The sequence below is a fragment of the Phyllostomus hastatus genome, unplaced genomic scaffold (assembly GCF_019186645.2).
Source record: "Phyllostomus hastatus isolate PE091 unplaced genomic scaffold, TTU_PhHast_1.1 phas_contig_36, whole genome shotgun sequence".
NCBI classification, from domain to species: Eukaryota; Metazoa; Chordata; class Mammalia; order Chiroptera; family Phyllostomidae; genus Phyllostomus; species Phyllostomus hastatus.
The window spans coordinates 6,433,896-6,451,923 of NW_025333862.1; the positions used below are offsets into that span (position 1 = coordinate 6,433,896).

At 46.2% G+C, this 18,028-nt stretch overlaps 1 protein-coding gene and 1 long non-coding RNA gene across 2 annotated transcripts in view; one reads left to right on the forward strand and one right to left on the reverse strand.

Moving 5' to 3' along the window:
* Positions 1–4,332, reverse strand: IL10 (interleukin 10). The gene is made up of 5 exons (XM_045841501.1): positions 4,168–4,332; positions 3,284–3,343; positions 2,851–3,003; positions 1,835–1,900; positions 1–738 (listed from the first exon to the last, which is right to left on the reverse strand). Exons 1-5 carry the CDS (start codon positions 4,330–4,332, stop codon positions 646–648), a joined length of 537 nt encoding a protein of 178 aa, XP_045697457.1. The 3' UTR covers positions 1–645.
* LOC123820639 overlaps positions 2,873–18,028 on the forward strand; it is a 25,574-nt gene continuing 10,418 nt past the window's right edge. Inside the window, exons 1-2 of the long non-coding RNA XR_006786002.1 lie at positions 2,873–2,997; positions 14,593–14,736. This is a non-coding gene — a long non-coding RNA (uncharacterized LOC123820639). The remainder of the gene's footprint in view (positions 2,998–14,592; positions 14,737–18,028) is intronic.

Consider the following 18,028-nt stretch of genomic DNA (forward strand, 5'->3'; position numbering starts at 1 on the left):
CTTCTAGTTAAAACTGAGTTCTATTAGAACCAATTTTAGGTTGTTATAAATAACAAGCTGACCACAGCTTTCAAGAATGAAGTGGTTGGGGAATGAGGTCAGGGAAATCCCTTTGAGCCACTGGGATAGTAGTCACCAAAGGGCTCTCTAGTTTCTCTTCCTAAGAGGAGGAGATCTTTATAACACTCCAGGAGCCCCAGGCCCAGGGACAAAAGAAATTAGAGGGAGGTCAGGGAAAACAGCTCAACAGCTACAAAATATGGTCAGGCTCAGAATGGAAGCTTCTGTTGGCTTCCCAAGAAACATTTTTTTTCATTATATAACTTACAATTTCTCTTAAAACACTCAAATACCATAAGGTGTTACCCTACGGAAACAGCTTAAACACAGGTGAAAATAATAAATATTGAAAAAATTATAATATTGGGCTTCTTTCTAAATAGTTCACAGAGAAGCTCAGAAATAAATAGAAGTGGGAGTTGAGGTATCAGAGGTAATAAATATTCTAGGAGAGAGGTACTCTGGGGTTCTCCAAGGAGCTGGTCCATCTCTCCTGGAACCCTGGATCCGATTCTGGAGATCTTTAATTTATTCCTAAGAGTCCAGTAGAGTCATCATCCTGGATGTTTTGTTCCTTAGGATGTTTCATTTTTTCATCTTCATTGTCATGTAGACTTCTATGTAGTTGATGAAGATGTCAAACTCACTCATGGCTTTGTAGACTCCTTTCTTTTCGAGCTGTGTGGGGAGATAAGAAATGTTTAGTGAAAACGCAATCTGAGTGAATAAATAAAGTTGGCCTCTCACTTGGATGCTGTGGTCCTGGGGCCCAGAAGCTGCACTCGACCCCTCAAGTTGGGAGATGAAGGATGGACCCAGAGAACCTGAGGATATGTCCAGCTGCCATGAGAAAAGCTATGCATTGATGCGAGGCATGGCTAGCAGTGGGCGGCAAGAGGAATATCCAGTCTGCAAAGCACAGTCTTCAAAACAGTGCCTTTTCAACAATTTTAAAAGTCATGTGCTCACATGATGCTTATTCAGAATTCGATGAAAAAACATTTAGAGGAACCACTCTGAAAACAGGACAGTGAGAAAGGAGAGAAGGGAGCTTCTTTTAGGTTTATTCTCTTCCACCAACAGATTGAGCAGGACTCGCCCAGCTGTTCCGGCCTGTGTCAGGGGATTCATGTGCCCTGATGTTGGACCCCTGCCCAGGGTCTGTCCCCAGACACCAAAGAAGGCACAGGCCACAGACTTCTGGGAAATGGGATTTAAATGTTCACGAACAGTTGGAAGTGTGAAACCCCATTTGGCTTGAGAGTTGCCATTTTCAGGTACCTTGGGAGTAGTGAGTGGCAGATGGAAAGTGGGCATGGACCAACTCTAGATAAGTGAGGATCCTGCTTCCTGCTCTGCCTGAGTTTTGAGGAGTCTAGGGTGAACCCCTGGGTATGTTTGTGTGTGCACATTCACGTGTCAGCTTCCTGCACGTGTGGCTTCGGCCTGGATTCCCAACAAGCTACTTTCTGTTTCCTTTGTCACTCTCCCCAGCACCTAGCTCACTGTGTTCACAGGCTGGTTGGCTGGCTCAACCCACAGGCCTGCAAAGGCGGGGAGCAGTCATTTAGAAACCCCCAAAGAGACTTCACAGAAAACAAATATAACCGAGGCGGCAGATCCTCACTGGCCGAGGAGGTCACACCATCTGTTAGGTTCCCACAGTCCCTCCCAACGAAGGATGGGGACAACTTAGCATCTGCCAACCTCTGCCCCTTGGGGAGTGGTCAGAGGTCCTATTCCCCAAACCCTCTCTGCCACCATGCAAGCTCACCTTACTAAAGGCACTCTTCACTTGTTCCACTGCTTTGCTCTTGTTTTCACAGGGCAGAAAGCGATGCTGTGGAAGAAAAGAGAAAGTGTTAAAGATTCTGGCTCCCAGCTCCTGAGTCCATAGCATGTGGGGGGAAAGCTGGTGGAAAGAAGTAGGGGCCAAACTCATCCTGAATGCCTTCCCCTGGCCAACCCTACCTCTCATTCTTCCCCTCCAGACAGAGAAGAAACATAGCCCAGGAGCCAGTCAGAAAGCCAGTCTGAAATGTTTGCAAGGCTTGCTGAAAGCCCTGGTCTCGGAGATTCCTCCCCTGCCGTGCACAGTGCTGCCTAGATGCTGAGCCAGCCTTTTTGTCCTTTCCTGCTTCTCTGTCCTGTCCCTCCCCTCAGTCCCAGAACTGCAGACCATTTCTAAGTCCCTGAGAAATAGAGACACGCTCTCAGCTATGAGGACAGAACACTTTGATAGTTCCATCCTACGAATAGAGACCCAAATCTACTGATCTTCCATTATTTGCAAGAGAACCAAGGAAACCACTGATGACGGTATCATTTCAGTTGGAGAAACAGATTAATTATCCTGTTCACAGACACTAACCTCAGGGCCCTTCTAAAGAACCCAGGAAAATCCTGTCAGTCTGCTTTCAAAAGGTTCAGAATAAGAAGGAAGTGGAGTTTCCTTCCCCTCGTATCCTCACCTCCTGTCTCCTCCCACTGGAGCCAGGGCTTACTTAGGTCTCAAGGGACAAGGGAGCCCTGACGAAAGCTCTGGGCCCCTTTCATAAAGAGACAGGGGAGCAGTTAATAACCCACAAATGACTCACAAATAACAGGAAAGCTATTTGCAAATCTTCACATGTAAATGCCTAGCAGTCACCCCACCCCCTGCTCAGAGAGAAATGAGCGGGCTCCTGCCGCTCTGCGTGCCTGTGCCTGGGTGTGAGTGGCATGAGGGGATGAGGCAGTGTTCTGGAGTTTCTGAAAAGCCGAAAGGAAGAGAACAAGCCTGCTACTCACACAGCGCCGCAGCCTCAGCCTGAGTGTCTTCAGCTTTTCCCCGAGGGAGTTCACGTGCTCCTTGATGTCTGGGCCCTGGCTCTCAGCCTGGGGCATCACCTCTTCCAGGTAAAACTGGATCATCTCTGACAAGGCTTGGCAACCCAGGTAACCCTAAGGGCAGAAGCATGGGGTGGAGGTGGGGGTGAATGGGAGAAAGGGCTGCTGCCACTAGCTGGAGAGCATGGCTTTGTCCCCAAGGACCTCTCTTTAGCCACCTCCCCCCAGGACTGAGCCCTTTGTAACCCTCTGGTTGGCCTTATGCTGAGTTAAGATCTTTCCACTTCTCCTTTTCAAGAGAAGAAAGCAGACCCAGCTCCCTGCGGGTGTGAGGCAGAGCCTCACTTCTCCTAGTCAAGGATCACACTCACTCACCCACCCACCCGGCTCTCACCTTAAAGTCTTCCAGCAAGGACCCATTCAACAGCATGCTGTCCAGCTGGTCATTCATTTGCTGCAAGAAGAACAAAATGAGAATAAAGCTGAGGTTTGGAGAAATACCTGAAATGAATGTCCTTTATTATAGACTTTTTGATATTTAATCAATGTAGTCCTGGCCCAAAACTGGAGCGTTTTCAAAATGAGGCATTCTCAGTACTGGAACCCTTAGTTAAATCAGGTCCTTCCCCTTGGGATCAAATTACTTAAAACAATCTGCCCAATTTTGAAGACAAGACAGAAGCTCAACTTGGTCCTGGTCCTCCTCCTGCAGACACATTGGGTTTGAAGAAACCACCCATGTCAGCCTCTCAGCGCTCTCTCCTGTCTCCCCGCCCCCACCCCTGTCCTGTTCTCGCTGGCTGCAGCTTTCTGGGCTCTCTGGGAATGGGAGGCAGCTCCTCACGCAGGATCCCCCCTGCATGGCACTTCCCCAGCTGGCAGCCTTTCAGGTTCTGGACTGCTCTTAGCAGGGGGAATTTATGTTTCCCTGCCAGAGGGTGTTGGCAGCATCTTCACCCTCAGTCACCCACTTTGTGATTTCTCCCAGAAAACAAAGCATTGACCTCCAGCAGAATCTTGTAAAAAGTTTCTGAGCACAGGAGAGAGAGAGAGTGCTTTTTCCTGTAGGCAGCTTTTAACCTGCACATTCGGTGCATCATCTGGGCTTAGCTTAACTCTTTGAACCCATAGCTTGACTGGGGGAGTCTCTAAGAATTTAACTTTGGGGGCAATGAGTGCTGGGGACGGAAGAGAACAGGAAGGAGTGATCTTGCAGCTCTAGCAGAATGCCTAGTTCAGGTGGTCTCAGGGAGGAAGGACAGGAGGCATCATACTCACAAAGAAAGTCTTCACCCTGCTGAAGGCAGTGCGGAGTTCTCGAAGCATATTGGGCAGGTTGGCTGGGAAGTCACTGCAGTTGTTCTCAGATAGCCTGCTCTGGTCTGGGCTGGCACCCACGCCGGCCAGGAAGACCAGGCAACAGATAAGTGCTGAGCTGGGCATGGTGGTGCTCTGCCTCCTGTGAGTAGGCCTTGTGGTTTGGTTTTGCAAGAGCAAGGCCCTGGTGTGTAGACCTTCACCTTCTGTGTCCCCTTTTATATTGTCCCCATTCATAAAAAAAAAACCCACATGTTTCCTGACGAAAGCTCCTCCTCCCTTCCGTAGACCACTCTTTGCATTCGATGAACTTCGTTAAGTGCTAATTTTTTGCATCGTAAGCAAAAAGGATGATTGAAGAACTTCTGCACTACAGCTATATTTAGAATTAGCTACTTCTTTTAAAATAATTTTTCAGCTTCTCTTAATAAAAAAAAGTTGATTTCCTGGGATGGACAGCTGTTCTGTGCGCAGAAGCCCACAGTTGTGGGTTCCCTTCACGTGCTCCTAGGTCATAGTGACGTGGACAAATTGGCCATTCCAGAGTATACGGGGGTTGAGAAATAATTGGATCCCTTTTTTAACCTGAGTTGAATACTCAGGGCTTCTCCTTGCTGAATTAGGGAGTCACCTCAACTCTTAGGGCCTTAGATTTCCTGAGTGAAAGCTGCCTTCTGCTTCTCTCATTTTCTGTTCCAAGGCTGCCCCTTGAAGATGTTGACTTCCCACAGGATGGAAAGGAATGTGGGATGAGCTCCAGGCTTCTTCTCTGGCTCTGGGTTCTCTGAGACACTTGGGACCACATGTCCACCTCCTCGGCTGTCCCAGGACTTGTGGGGAAGTAAGTAAGAGTAGTTCACTCCTATCATGAGTTTGGTAACTACCAGTCAGCATGACCCTTATTACCTCCATTTTCTAGCGAGCAGGCTGGGGCCAGAGATGTTAAGTAACCAGCACAAAGTTACATGAGTGCTAAGTGAGAGGGCCAGAGTTTGTACCCAGGCTGGCCCGACACTGGCACCATCCATGCTCCTTACTCTGCTCTGCACTCTTCCCAGTGTATGGAATGAAAAGATTGGATTGGAGGCTGCATGGCACTTCCCCAGCTGGCAGCCTTTCAGGTTCTGGACTGCTCTTAGCAGGGGGAATTTATGTTTCCCTGCCAGAGGGTGTTGGCAGCATCTTCACCCTCAGTCACCCACTAATAGCTTTCATAGAAGCTATTTTAGTTATAGCTTCTATGGCTGGAGACTGAAGCTTGAAAGATGGGGAGGAAGAAGTAGAAATAACACAGAAAATAAGTGAGGACTCCGTGAAGGCTGGCTTGCAGACCCCTTTCTTTTCTTTTACCTATTTCTTCTCTCCTTTCCCAAAGAAGCCTTTATTGTCTTGGATTTGGACATGTGAATGTATGTGCATGTGTTGGGCGGGGGGGGCGGGGGGCGAGGGGCAGAGTGGCCAGATGTAATGAGGCACGTTACTCTCTCTCTAGTTAGGAAAGATGGGGGCAGTGACATACTTCTTCAGGTCTCTGGGAAGTCTCTGGGGGTCTTGTGTGCCCTGACCTCCTGCTACCACAGGGGCTTCTTCCACCAGTGAAGACAATAATGGGGAGAACACTGACCTGGGATTGAGTGCTGAAGGCCTGGACTCTGTCCTGGTTCTGTCCCTCTTCAAATCCGGGGCATGTCCCTTGATTTCTTTGTGTCTGTTTTCTATTTGTCCTGGGAGGCAACAGTATGGCCTTGGGCCTCGCATGGGATGGAGCTTGGGGAACTAACAAATGGACCAGGTTGTAGGACATCTCCCGATTTCTGTTATTTCCTTGCCCCCCTGCATCAGTACTGGGACACCTTGAATGGCGCTGGGTTCTGAGCCTGCCACATCAGAGAAGGAGCTGTTTTAGACAAGTGTAGTGGACACACTAAGGTCAGGATGGAATGAGTAGGAGGGAGAAGCGAGGGGGACCACTCTGTAATTGTACCTTGTAAGCCAGAATCGGGGACTGCAACCTCTCCTCTCAATCCTTTGGGGAGTGTTAATATAGAAACCCAAGAGTCATGAAGGGAGAAAGAGCCTTTTGGAAATAGGAGTGGTGCTAACACAGGAATTGCTTCTCCTGCCAGATGTGAACTGGGCTTAGGAGGACTTCATTTTATAACCAGGAAACAGAGGAGCCAGGAGCTGGGTCTTGCATCCTTTCTTCTCTTCTTTGCTCTTGGTTCCTGAGTTTTCTGGTCTGGGTCTGCTTTAGCCCATTAGGCTGACCCCTCTCTGAGCTGAGTGTTCCAAGTGCAGATTTAATGTAGCAGAGCAGTTAGGGCGGAGGACCTGAACAAGGGCAAGGCTCTGAGGTTCTCCTCAATGCAGGCAGCATGGACCACTCTAACTTTTGTTTGCCACCATGCCCTGTGCTTTCCTCCACTACTAAACCTACAAGCCTACAGCTGTCATCCATGTCCACACCTTGTCTCCCCCCATCAGCTGTAAGCTCTCTGAAGCAGGATGTTGTTTTGTTATCCTGTGTATACCTTGTGTTGAGCACAGGGTCTGGCCCATGGTAGGTGCCAGGTACACAGCTTCCTCTTTATTATATTAGGATGAGAATAGCATAGTTTCCTGGGAGCCTTGGCTAGGGCTGGAGGAAGAATGCTAAGGAGGCTGGTCTGGATATAGGCAAGGACTCAGAGTGATGGGGGAGCAACTTAGGGAGGCAAGGAGCTTCTCTTCCACTTTCTTGTGATTTGAGATATATATATGTACATATATGTATATACAATATGTACCTTCATGCACAAGATGGCATGGAGGAGGCAAGTGGGCAAAAATCATTTCTATCTTTCTTTACTCCATAAGCCATTTGTTGAATAGTTGATGCTTTCCCCATTGATTTGAAATCATTGTCCTCTCTTATCTCAAAATTTCAGAATCTAGTTGGTCAGAGATAACCATAGGCAAATTTTGTGATGCATTTTCTTAATTAACAAATAGAGATAACAATATGTTTCCTATCAACACATCTCCGGATTGATATCAAGCTGATACCAGAGAATAGGGGTGAACATTTTGGGAAAAATTGAGACCCTCTTCTTTCATACTGGCAAAACAAGGAGAACAACAAAAATAGGAGTCATCCTATTTCTCAAGGCTGTGAAGATAATCTCTTTATTAGAAAAGTCCTTAGGGTCCATAAGTCCCAGACTCGTAGGTCACCTCTGAGCCATAAATGTTGACAATCTGCATGTTAGGAGATGTGAGTTTGGGTTTTAGTCCAAGGGAAGAGCCCGTGTAGGGAAGAGAGCCAGAGAGCAGGACCTGTGGATGGAAGGAGTGTCAGTCTGGGCCCTGTTTGATCTTGAGGATTTCAAGAGGGTACAAATGCCACTCAGCAAATTGTGAGCTCCTTGAGGTTAAATGGTCTGAGTCTAAACTTCCCTCAAGTCCAGATGCACAGGGGGTATCTAATACATGCTTATTAAATTGAATTTAAATGAATTTTTCAGTGGGGGCTGACTGGAAAATAAGAGGAAGGTCGTGGGAGGGGAAAAGATTTCTTCTCTTGCACCCCTGCTCTAAAATATTCCCTAATTTTGGCATTCAGCTGCAAAAAGAGAAAATCTGACTAAATAAGCATGGCTTAAAAAAGCAAGGGATATTATTATTTTTTTTGTCTCACCCAACAAGAAGTCCAGAGGCAGATAGTCCGAGGCCGGGACACCTCTCACATGCCACCCACAAGCCGCTTTCCCTGCCTCCCTGCTCTGCTGTTCATTGCTGCAGGATGTCAGGGAGAAGGGGCATGGGTAAAGTCCAAAGGTCTAAAGGCATATCAGCCCAGGACGTCCTAATATGGTTTCTGTAGAGTTCCACTCAGTGAGTTTCACTGGTTTAGTTGCAGAGGAGTCTAGGTAGATAAGAACTGCCAGTGTGTGTGTGTGTGTGTGTGTGTGTGTGTGTGTGTGAATACAGTTTGGAGGGTCTTATTCATAGTACACTAGATCTTATAAGAAGTCACCTCCCATCTACCCTCAGCAAAATGACAGCCTTCTTGGTATAGTTGCCCTGCCCCTTGAGCAATTTCACAACTCAGACCCAAATGTGAGGAAAGTCCTGTGGGCTGCACTGGATCTTCGAAAGGAAGGCTAAGGAATCTGGGCTTGCTGGACTCAGGGTTCAGCCAGTTTACCTGCTAATAGGGTCATCTAGGAGGGAACAGACAGGTTCATTTTGCAGGCAGAGAAGGTGGAATGGTGGCTTCTTAGGGCAATGGGATCACTGTCCTGATGAAGAATCCCCTTGGGGACTGGCTCCTGCTCACCCATTAGGAGTTACTACTTCATGGCTGATAGTGGGACTTTCATTTCTTCTTATCTAGGACATCTAGTGCATACAAATAGTTCCCCAGCTTGAAATTTCGAGTATCCTCTTGAATAACCGTAGCTCCCCAGTCAGAGACTTCCTCAGTGTCTGTGCTGCAACAGGCCTGGTCAACCCAAGTCTGGCATCACACCCCCAAGCGAGGCCAGGCGGGGGCCCAAGGGGCAGGGATCTGTGCCCTAGTCCTGTTCCAGGCTCCTTTGACTTTGGTCTTGTGCCGGGGGTGCTTTATAATAAAGGACTGGTGAGTTGAAGGAGCTGAGCTGGGGCCGACCCCTTGGCCCTGTAAAGCAAAGTGTATGCAAACCCGACTGGGTGCCGCTCCGAAGATCGTGGCAGGCAGATGAGGCAGACACCAAACCACAGCGGAAGGGCTGATCTCTGGACAGCCAATGTGGAATTCCCCTTTGTGCAATGAGGAGAATCAAGCAATTTGGATTTTCCTTAGGGCGCACCATGATCTGTAACTTGTCATATGAGACATCTGGTTTATGGGAGCCAGGATACCGGGTGTTGGACGTCTCCTGTTACCCAGAGGATATAGCTGTTTTGCTCTGTTTGCATGGCAACCTAGGATAGCAAGTGGGTTTCTGCGCTGGGGGCACAAGTGGCTCCCATGCTGTTAGTGTGATGGGATTGAGTTTACTCAAATCTTTTCTGGATGGCTGACACCTCAAACTCTGGCTTTGTGGCTCTGAGACTTGTGTGGTCACACAGGGTCCCACACTTGGAAAAGTCCTGTCCTTGCCCTGCTGTAACTGTCTTGAAATTCTTATAATTGTTGAACAACAGGCTTACCTTTTCATTGCCCTGGCCCACCCTAGTTTATGTAGTTGATTCTGAATATGAGACTAAACTCATCATCTTCTTTCTCTGGTCTCAGCTTCATCCACTCTTCCTTAATCAGTAAATGGCACTACCATCTAACCCATTATACAAGCCAGAAATCTAGAAATAACTTGTTGGTTTCTCCTTCTCTCTTGCCCACTTGTGTGCGATCTATTTCCATGTCCTCCAGATTTTTTTTACAAACATCTTTCTAATCTGTTTATTTCTCTCCATTTCCATTATCATTAATCGTCTGATTCAAGCTATCATCCTATCTCTTATGGGCTTCAAAATAAAGCCTAATTGATATTCTAATATCCACTCTCCAAACTGTTTTCCACTTTTTAGCCAGAATGATTATTTCTAGACACCAATACCCTCCCCTCCCCACTTAACCCTTCAGTGGCTGCCACTTGACCTTTCTGGGTAAGGTTCCCTTTCTAGCCTTAGAATATGTGCAGACAAAAAAGAGTTTCTACTGCATTTGTCTCTGAGACATAATTACAGAGGTGCTAAAAGACATGGTTTGGCATAGCCTCCCACCACAGTACCCCTAAAGCACCATCTCCTTCAAGAAACTTTATTCAAGACAGCAAAAAGTTGATTACTTCATCTTGTCTATTCTGATCTTTATCTTTAAAATGTACCCCTAACTCTACTGCTCAACCAGACTCCTTGTGTGTGTTTTTAAAACTGATTGTTGAGAGAGAAGAAGGGGGGTGGGGGGAGAGAGAGAGACATCAATTTGTTGTTTCACTTATTTATGCATTCTTGATTGATTCTTGTATGTGCCCTGACTGGGGATTGAACCTGCAGCCTTGGTGTATCAGGACACTGTTCTAACCAACTGAGCTACCTGGCCAGGGCCTATACCCCTTGTGTTTTTAATGTGTGCTTTAGACATACATCTGCATTGCATGGGAAGAGCCAAATTCTCCCTCCATTCTGGATTCATGCTACTTCTGCTGTGACTATGTCATTTACATGCCAGCCTTAGGTCATAAAGTCTCCCAGGGAGGGAGTGGGAGTGTGCTGTTACATCCAGTGTGGTCCTAGATTCTCTAAGTCATTAGGGTTCAGGACTCTTTACATTCTTAAAAATCGTTGAAGAGCTTTTACTTATGTGAGTTATGTCTATCAATAGTTATATTAGAAACTGAAAATGAGAAATTAAAAGCATGTCTATTTATGACATTTTGAAGTAATAATACTAAAAACCCATTACATGTTAACACAAATAACATAATTTTTATGAGAAATAGCTATATTTTCCAAGTCAGAACACATTTAGTGAGAAGAGTGACATTGTTTGACATTTGTCCCAAATCTCTGTAAATACTGCTTTAATAGAAGAACTTGTATTTTTACATCTGCTTCTACATTCAGTGTGTTGTGATATGTTGTTGTGGTTGAAGTGTGTAAAGAAAATCCAGCCTCACATTACATAAATATATAGTTGGAAAAGGGAGGGCCTCTCAGGGGTCCTTGGACCACCCTTTAAGAATCTCTGGCCTGAGTGTTTAACAAAAGTCTCTGAGTGCAGATGAGTAGGAGGAGGGTGATGAAAGTTTGGCCTCCGAGGAAGGGGTGAGGGATACAGCTACAGGGCACCTGGTCTGCATGGAGCAGGAAGGAGCCCACTGCCTCACTGTTGTCTTCTTTATTCAGAGTTTCCAAATAGCCAGTACGGTCCTTTAAGCGCTGTAACTCCTGTGCGCATCATGTATGTCATGGAAGCTGAAGTGCTTCCTCACACGCAGTGTTTGTGGTTTCAAGTCAGAAACCATGCGATTTTAGGGGCTGATGTGCTGTGTTTTACCTATTACTGTAAACTCCCTTCTCCAAGGGGCCCCTGGCCTCAACACGGTTGAGGTGCTGTGTGCGATCAGGCGGTGCAGGGCTATTAGAGGGACTCTACTGTAGGCTTATTTTGGGTTCCACTTTTCACTTCCACTTTTAATTCTTCTTTGTATTTCTTTCTCTCCTTCAGTTCTGACACAACGTTAAAAAGCTTTGCTTTCTCTTTGGTTAGGCTTGTACTTTCTCAGTTTTCAGAATAACCTACAAAATAAAATTAGACATTTCCCAGTCCAACTTCCAGGATTTAGCCAATCAAATTAATACAATTTTTTTTATTCTTTTCTCACCTCATGCAAAATCGAGGGTCATATGCAGTCAGGGGCTGTTACTGATCTGGCTAGTTTAGAAATGACTGATAAGGCAGGCATTGTTTTAGGAACTGGGCCACACATTTTGTAGTTGGATTAAACCTTGATCCCTGTTACCCTTTCAACTGTGGGAGACTCCCTACGGAATGAGTGGAAGCAGAATCTCTTTTTTTCCAGAGCTGGACTAAGAACTCCTGAGGCCCTAAGATGATTTAAACTTTGAATGCAGTTCAAAATAACACACCACTAAACTTTAAGATACGTTTAAGGAAGTCCAACAAGTTTTGGCTAATTTTGACGATTGTATCAATGCTTTTAAAAGTATTGGTTTTTCAAAAAATTGAAGAGAATTTGTTTGAACCTTGGCTTTTGGGTGATCTGGGACTGTTTTTGGTGGCAGTAAGGTCAGAAGCATCAAGCAGGAGGTTGGATATAAATTGGTATCAAGGAGTCGATTGATTGATTTCACGAAAGAGTGGCTAAGAATTGTGCACTGAAGCCTCTCTTTTGTGGCAGACCTCATACACATATGACAGCAAAGGCTAGATCTCTGATAGCAAAGCACTCATCTTCCCCACTTTGCCAACACTCACCGTTCTGGGTCCAAGTGTTCAGTTACTGCAAAACACACGATGTGCCCTGCTTTGGGGCTGATCTTTGCAGTAGAGTGTGATGGTTAAGTGTGTGGACCCTGCTTTTGGACTAAATTTGCAGCCCAGCTCTGCCCCTCACCACTTGGACAATTTTCTGAGCTCTCCTATGATGGAGTATCTACAGTTGGAGCTGATGACTGCTGCTGTTGCTGTAGGAACAGAATGAAATGCCCAAAGGTGCTTAGGTGAGTGCCTGGCCCATAACAAGCTGTCAAGACATCTGAGTTGTGGTTGCTAATGCTTTTGTGTGGTAATGCTCATGCTGCTATAGAACTGGATGTATCTCTTGGTGGACCTGAAGACTTGGAACACAACAGGATCTCAACCCCAATATTCTGAGGATGTTGCAGGAAGCTGGGGGGCAAGTGCTGGGGGAGTGAATCCCACAATAGAACGAGTTCTGGCTTAGATGTCTAGAACAGTAACCAGCCCTGGACCTTCCACTGTGAGATCCCAAACACATTCCTTTCCATCTTCCAGGCTTCCTTTCTGCATGTGCAAGGTGGAGGTTTGACAGAGTTACTTTTCTAAGATACGTTCCAAAGCTAACATCCCAGACTTTTGTTATTCCCCTAACTCCCCTCCCAACCCTGCTGCATCTGTTCTCTTTGGCAGGACTTAGGTGGCACGTGTGGTTCTGATGCATACTTTCCCTCTCTGCCAAATCCACTAGGTCAGCATGACTGCAGGCTCCTTCAGTCACTTCCAGTTCACAACTTCTGCCCAGCTGAAGTGCCATTCTGTAAGAGGAACAAAACCTTTTCCTCAGGCAGTTTGCGTGTGTTCACCTGTATTTCCTTCTTGCAATCCTGGCCCCTCGTGTTCTCGAAGTTGCAGTTTCGTTGTGAGTCAGGCCTGCTGAGAGCAGTGGAAATCAGAGGGCCTCCGCTTGCTGGGAGGACGTGATGCTGCCTTTTCCTCAAGAGCACAGGCCCGGGGGTGGCGGGGTGTGGGAGGGAGGTGATCACCTTCCGGAAGTGGATTTCTCACATTGACTGTCTCTGGGAGGAAAGAATATTACTGGAAAGCCCTAGAGATCGCTTCACATCTCTTCCAGAAGGGCCTTCATGTTCTTAAGAAATTATCCACACCGTGTGGTAAAATGTCTGTGTCATTTTGATGTCTGCTGAGAGGCAGGCCAGTGCCCAGGAGGAAGCATTTCTGGTGTGGTTGGCTCATGATAGGAGTTTCAGGTAATAGGTTCTGTTGGTGGAGGTGACCGTGGGGTGCTAGATTCCCATGGCAAAACACAATGAAGCCAGTTAGAGTGCTGCCTCAGTCCCAGGGGCTGCCAGCTGCCAGCTGCCACCGGCTGTGAAGCAATGAATGAAGTCCCTCAGCTCCTCAGTTGTACCCCACAAAGAAAAAGAAAGAAGGCAGGGAGGAGTGACCAGTGCTGGAAACAGATATTTGACCTCTGTGGTGAAACCATTGTGCAGGCTCCAAAGAAGCAGATCCACAGATCCAGGGAAGAAAGCTCCATGGGGCAAGGAGACTGAGGACCCAGAGGACAGGAACATAAATGGTGCAAAAGATACACAGGTCACTCCCAATTTAGAAATGCCTGTTTTCTATAGCCGAGAGGGGCATCTATTTCTTCTTTTTTACCCTTCTGAGGTAAAACACCACTTACCTGAGGATTCTGCTTCTGAGAAATCCTTGATGAAGTAGCCAGTAACTTCTAGAAAGCCATTGAGCTCTGATTCAGAGCCACTGAAGAAGCAGCAGCCCTTTAGGTTTGCTGACCCCAGAGCCTAAGTTCCATGGGGGGTCGGTCATGAGCTGAGACAGCCGGGAAGGAGAGTATGCCAAGCCTGGAAGAAGGCAGGGGTTTCAGTGGGGCAGGGGAAGGTCTCCTTAGAGGTGAAAGTAGACAAGAACTTCTCAGGGAGGGGTCTCAGGGAGAGGTCTCAGGGAGAGGGAGTAGAGCGTGATAGGCGGTGATCCAAGACAACTTTGTCTATTTCAAATGTTTCCTAAGGCAGGTCATATGTCCAGTAGGAGAAAGAAACTCTCCTTTGCAAATCTTGTAGACCCCAGCTCCCATGAGTCCAAACTGATTTTGGTGCTATTTATAGCATAACTCAGTTAAATTGTAAGTTAGGAAAAATCGGCATTTATAAAATGAACTTCTATAGCGACATTGTTCCAGGTTCCAGAAAAGTGACTCACAACCGTCTGTGCATGAGTTGAAGCTACCTGCACTGCAGTGTACAAATGTGTATCTAGTCAAGGGGGCTGCAAGATTCAGCTGTGTGCTGTGAAGAAGGAGGGGATAGGGACTTGGGGCTGGGAGTGGAAGGGGAGGGAGAATAGGACATCCTTAGCTGGTGTCATGGGCAAACTGGCCTTTGTTGCAGCTCTGCCACTGGAATCCAGAACTCCATGTACACCTCTACCAAGGAAACCCTATCATCTGTGTGAGATGGAATAAGTACTAACACCCATCTCCTGGTGATGAGCAGAAACTGGGATTAAATGCATGTCACAGTGTCTGGCCCATGGTGAGTACTCAATGACTATTACTTGGAAATGTGTTTCGTATACTATACTACTATGCTACAATTACTACAACTACCACAGCCACTACTATCAGAACAGCTATGACTATTGATACTATAATTTCGCTTTCCCTTCTGAGCCTCCTGTAACGACTTTGAACATCCAAAGAGTGGTGCAAGTGGAGGAAGAGTTGAGATCACCACTGAGTCCTTCCTGTGGGGGTGAGGCTGCAGGGGACCAATAAGGCAGGGACCTTGATGAAGGGAGATGAGGTGGGGAGCAGCATGCAGGAGCTTCTGGTCACTATGACTACAGCAGAGGCTTCTGTTTCATTTCATGTAAAATCAGAGGGCTTTAGAGTAAACTGGAAGGGAGGAGGAGGAGCTGGGTTATAGCAGGAGACCACATGCAGACAGAGCTTGCTTCCATATAGGCTATAGTGATAGGAACGTTGCGGTTGAGGCCCTCTGCAGCCAGTGCAACAGAGATCTGGGCCATCAGAAATGGTGTGAAGGGTATCAAGTTCTTCATATTGACTCCATCCTAGTCCCTTGATCTTCCCGCCCTAGCCTAGTTAAGGGCCAGTGGAGGTTCAGCTGTTGCTGGTAGTTACTACCATTACCATTCTAAGGAGAATAAACTTAATTCTTTATGTGGTTGTTCCCTTCAACCCCACGCAGCCAGCAAATGGATGCATACTTTTTTTTATCCTCAACTAAGGACACGTTTATTGATTTCAGAGAGAAGGGAAATGAAGGAGAGAGAAAGGGAGAGAAACATCGATCAGTTGCATCTTGTTAGTGGCATAGCCAGGGACCTCATATATGGTCCCCAACCGGGGACTGAACCCACAACCCAGCCATGTGTGCTGACTAGGAATCGAACTCCCGACTTTTCAGTTTATGGGACAACACTCCAGCCAAGTGAGCCACACCAGCCAGGACTAGAATGCATTCTTTCAACCAGTTTAGAGTTCTCTAGACCACAGGCTTATCTATCTTCTGAATGTACCAGTTTCATCACCAACCCCCCATGTGCATGAAACTTGAATGGCTGCCCAGTGCCTTCAACAGAACCCAGCCACCCGAGCTTGGCATTCACACTCCCAAATACCTTGCAGCCTTCTTTTCCACAAAATTTTCTATACAAGGTCTCTGGCCAAGTTGGGGACTCTCACCTGTTGTCAGATGATGCCCTGTTCTCTTCCAACTCCTTGCTTCCACTTGGCTTCGTTGGCATGAAATGACCTCACTCACCCTCTCCCCTTCCATCCAACAGAACCCTCTCCCGTGAGCCTTTGTTTACCAATCTGATATCACTATGTTTTCTTTCTCTCTTTTTAAAAATTCTCCAGTGCTTACGACTGTACTTGGCTGCACTCACTATGCACCACCTAGAGTTGTGAAGCATCTTTTTCTGGGTATGTATTTGTGTGTGTGCACACACATTGTGCATGTGTGTGTGTGTTGTCTTTGGGGCCTGGACCTATGCTTCATATGTGCTAGGGAGAGAAAAGAGACACAGTCTAGCTTGGTGTGAACATTTTATTCATTTTGGTTACCATATAGGTTTAAGATTCTCAAATGGTAGAGATCTAGGCCCAGGAAAAAAAGACCTGTTTTAGTTTTAGTCTTTTTTTCTATGTGATTATGAGGATGTGTTTCATCTTCAGTGAGCCTAAGTTTTCTGTCTCTGTGAAATGGGACTCCTCACTTCTTTTTCCTCCCTTGTAGATGATTGAAGAGGCTTTTCAATAGGTTGAAATGCTTTAAGGCCACAAAATAGCTAATGGCATCAAAGAGTTAGCTCCTTTGTGGTCTTTTCTTGACTCGGGCATGGAGGCCCCAGTGGCTTTTCCTAGAACCAGCAGAAGGAGTAGGATCCAGGACTTTCTGCTTGCTGACCATGCCACAAACCACTAAGCCACATCCACATCTTTTCCCTGGGCTCTATTCTTCCCACTGTCCCATGTGGTGCCGTCTGTCAGGCCTCACTATCCTTTCATCCAATCATGTTGCAGCCATGAGATCTGAGTTTTTCAGAAAGCTTCCTTCTAAAATCCCCCTCTGCCCAGGGTTCATGGGACCCTGCAGACTTCCTGTGGCATGGCTGGGAAAACACACTGGTGTGCAGACCTCTTATTCATCTTCTCAACCTGGAGATGTGAGCCTAAGCAATGATCTGTTGTGAGTGTGTATGTGTATGTGACTCTTTACAGCTCGTCTATGACTAAGGGATGCCCACCATCTGCTACTATATAGTGTGTGCCTGCTATGTGCCATGGACTTGACAAGGTCTGACCCAAGGCTAGAGCCCATGAACCCCTGCTCATGCCCATACCCAAGGACTCCCTGGCTTAATTGGTTTTCCTTTACCTCTCTGATCTCTTACTATGTTCCAGGCACTTTATATTATTTCACTTTAAGCTTTAAAACAACCTCAATGGTTTATACAATTATTAATTCTATTTTATAGAAGAGTTAAATAAGGTTCAAGTAACTCACCCAAGTCATACAGTTATTAGTAGTTGAAGCAGATTTGACCCCAAAACTTAGATGTTTAAAAGACCTATATGTGCCCTGGCTGGTGTGGCTTAGTTGGTTGGAATTTTGTCCTGTAAACCGAAAGGTTACAGGCTCTATCCCCAGTTGATCTTCTGTTAGGGTGCGTACAGGAGGCAACCAATCAGTTTCTCTCTCACATTGATGTACCTCTCTCTCTCCCTTCTTTTCTTTGTAAAAGCAATGAAAAAATGTCCTCAGGTGAGGGGGAAAAAGCCCTATACATGTACCTTCTTATATGTGTAAATTCTTCTTAAGAATTTTCTCAAAGGTGCCATACTTGCTCATTGAACTTTTTTGTAAACTACAAAATGATTTCTCTACATTGCTTCTAAACCTTATCTGCATCCCACTGCACCCTTTTCCCTAATTCATTGCTTCAGAAAACATTGCCCACACACTCACATCCTTTAAAAGCATCTTTCAGGAAGCTGCCTCTAGATTCCAGTAAGCTTTAGACATAGGAAATAGCCCCCAAAGGGCTATCATCCATGTATCTTCCCACTCTAACCCTTACAGAGGAGGCTTAAATTTTTTAACAAAAGAAGCTAAATAGGAGTCATTTGATCTAGGTTCTTGCTTACAAGATGTGACTAAATAATCTGGGACCAATTCTTGTTTATTCTTTTCCTGAAGCCTTTTTGAAAAGATTCCACAGTGACTAATGATCCCAGTGGTCAGAATTTTTTTTTAATCCAACAAAGTCCCTCTCCTTCTTTATTATAAGCCTGTT

What these genes read in the sequence shown, in the direction of transcription:
- IL10 (XM_045841501.1), bottom strand. Translation starts at nt 4,332, where the DNA reads ATGCCCAGCTCAGCACTTATCTGTTGCCTGGTCTTCCTGGCCGGCGTG. An exon ending in GGCTGAGGCTGCGGCGCTGT is followed by an intron (nt 1,901 to 2,850) that starts GTGAGTAGCAGG and finishes TTTCTTCCACAG; the next exon opens with CATCGCTTTCTGCCCTGTGA. An exon ending in TGAAGAGTGCCTTTAGTAAG is followed by an intron (nt 739 to 1,834) that starts GTGAGCTTGCAT and finishes CTCCCCACACAG; the next exon opens with CTCGAAAAGAAAGGAGTCTA.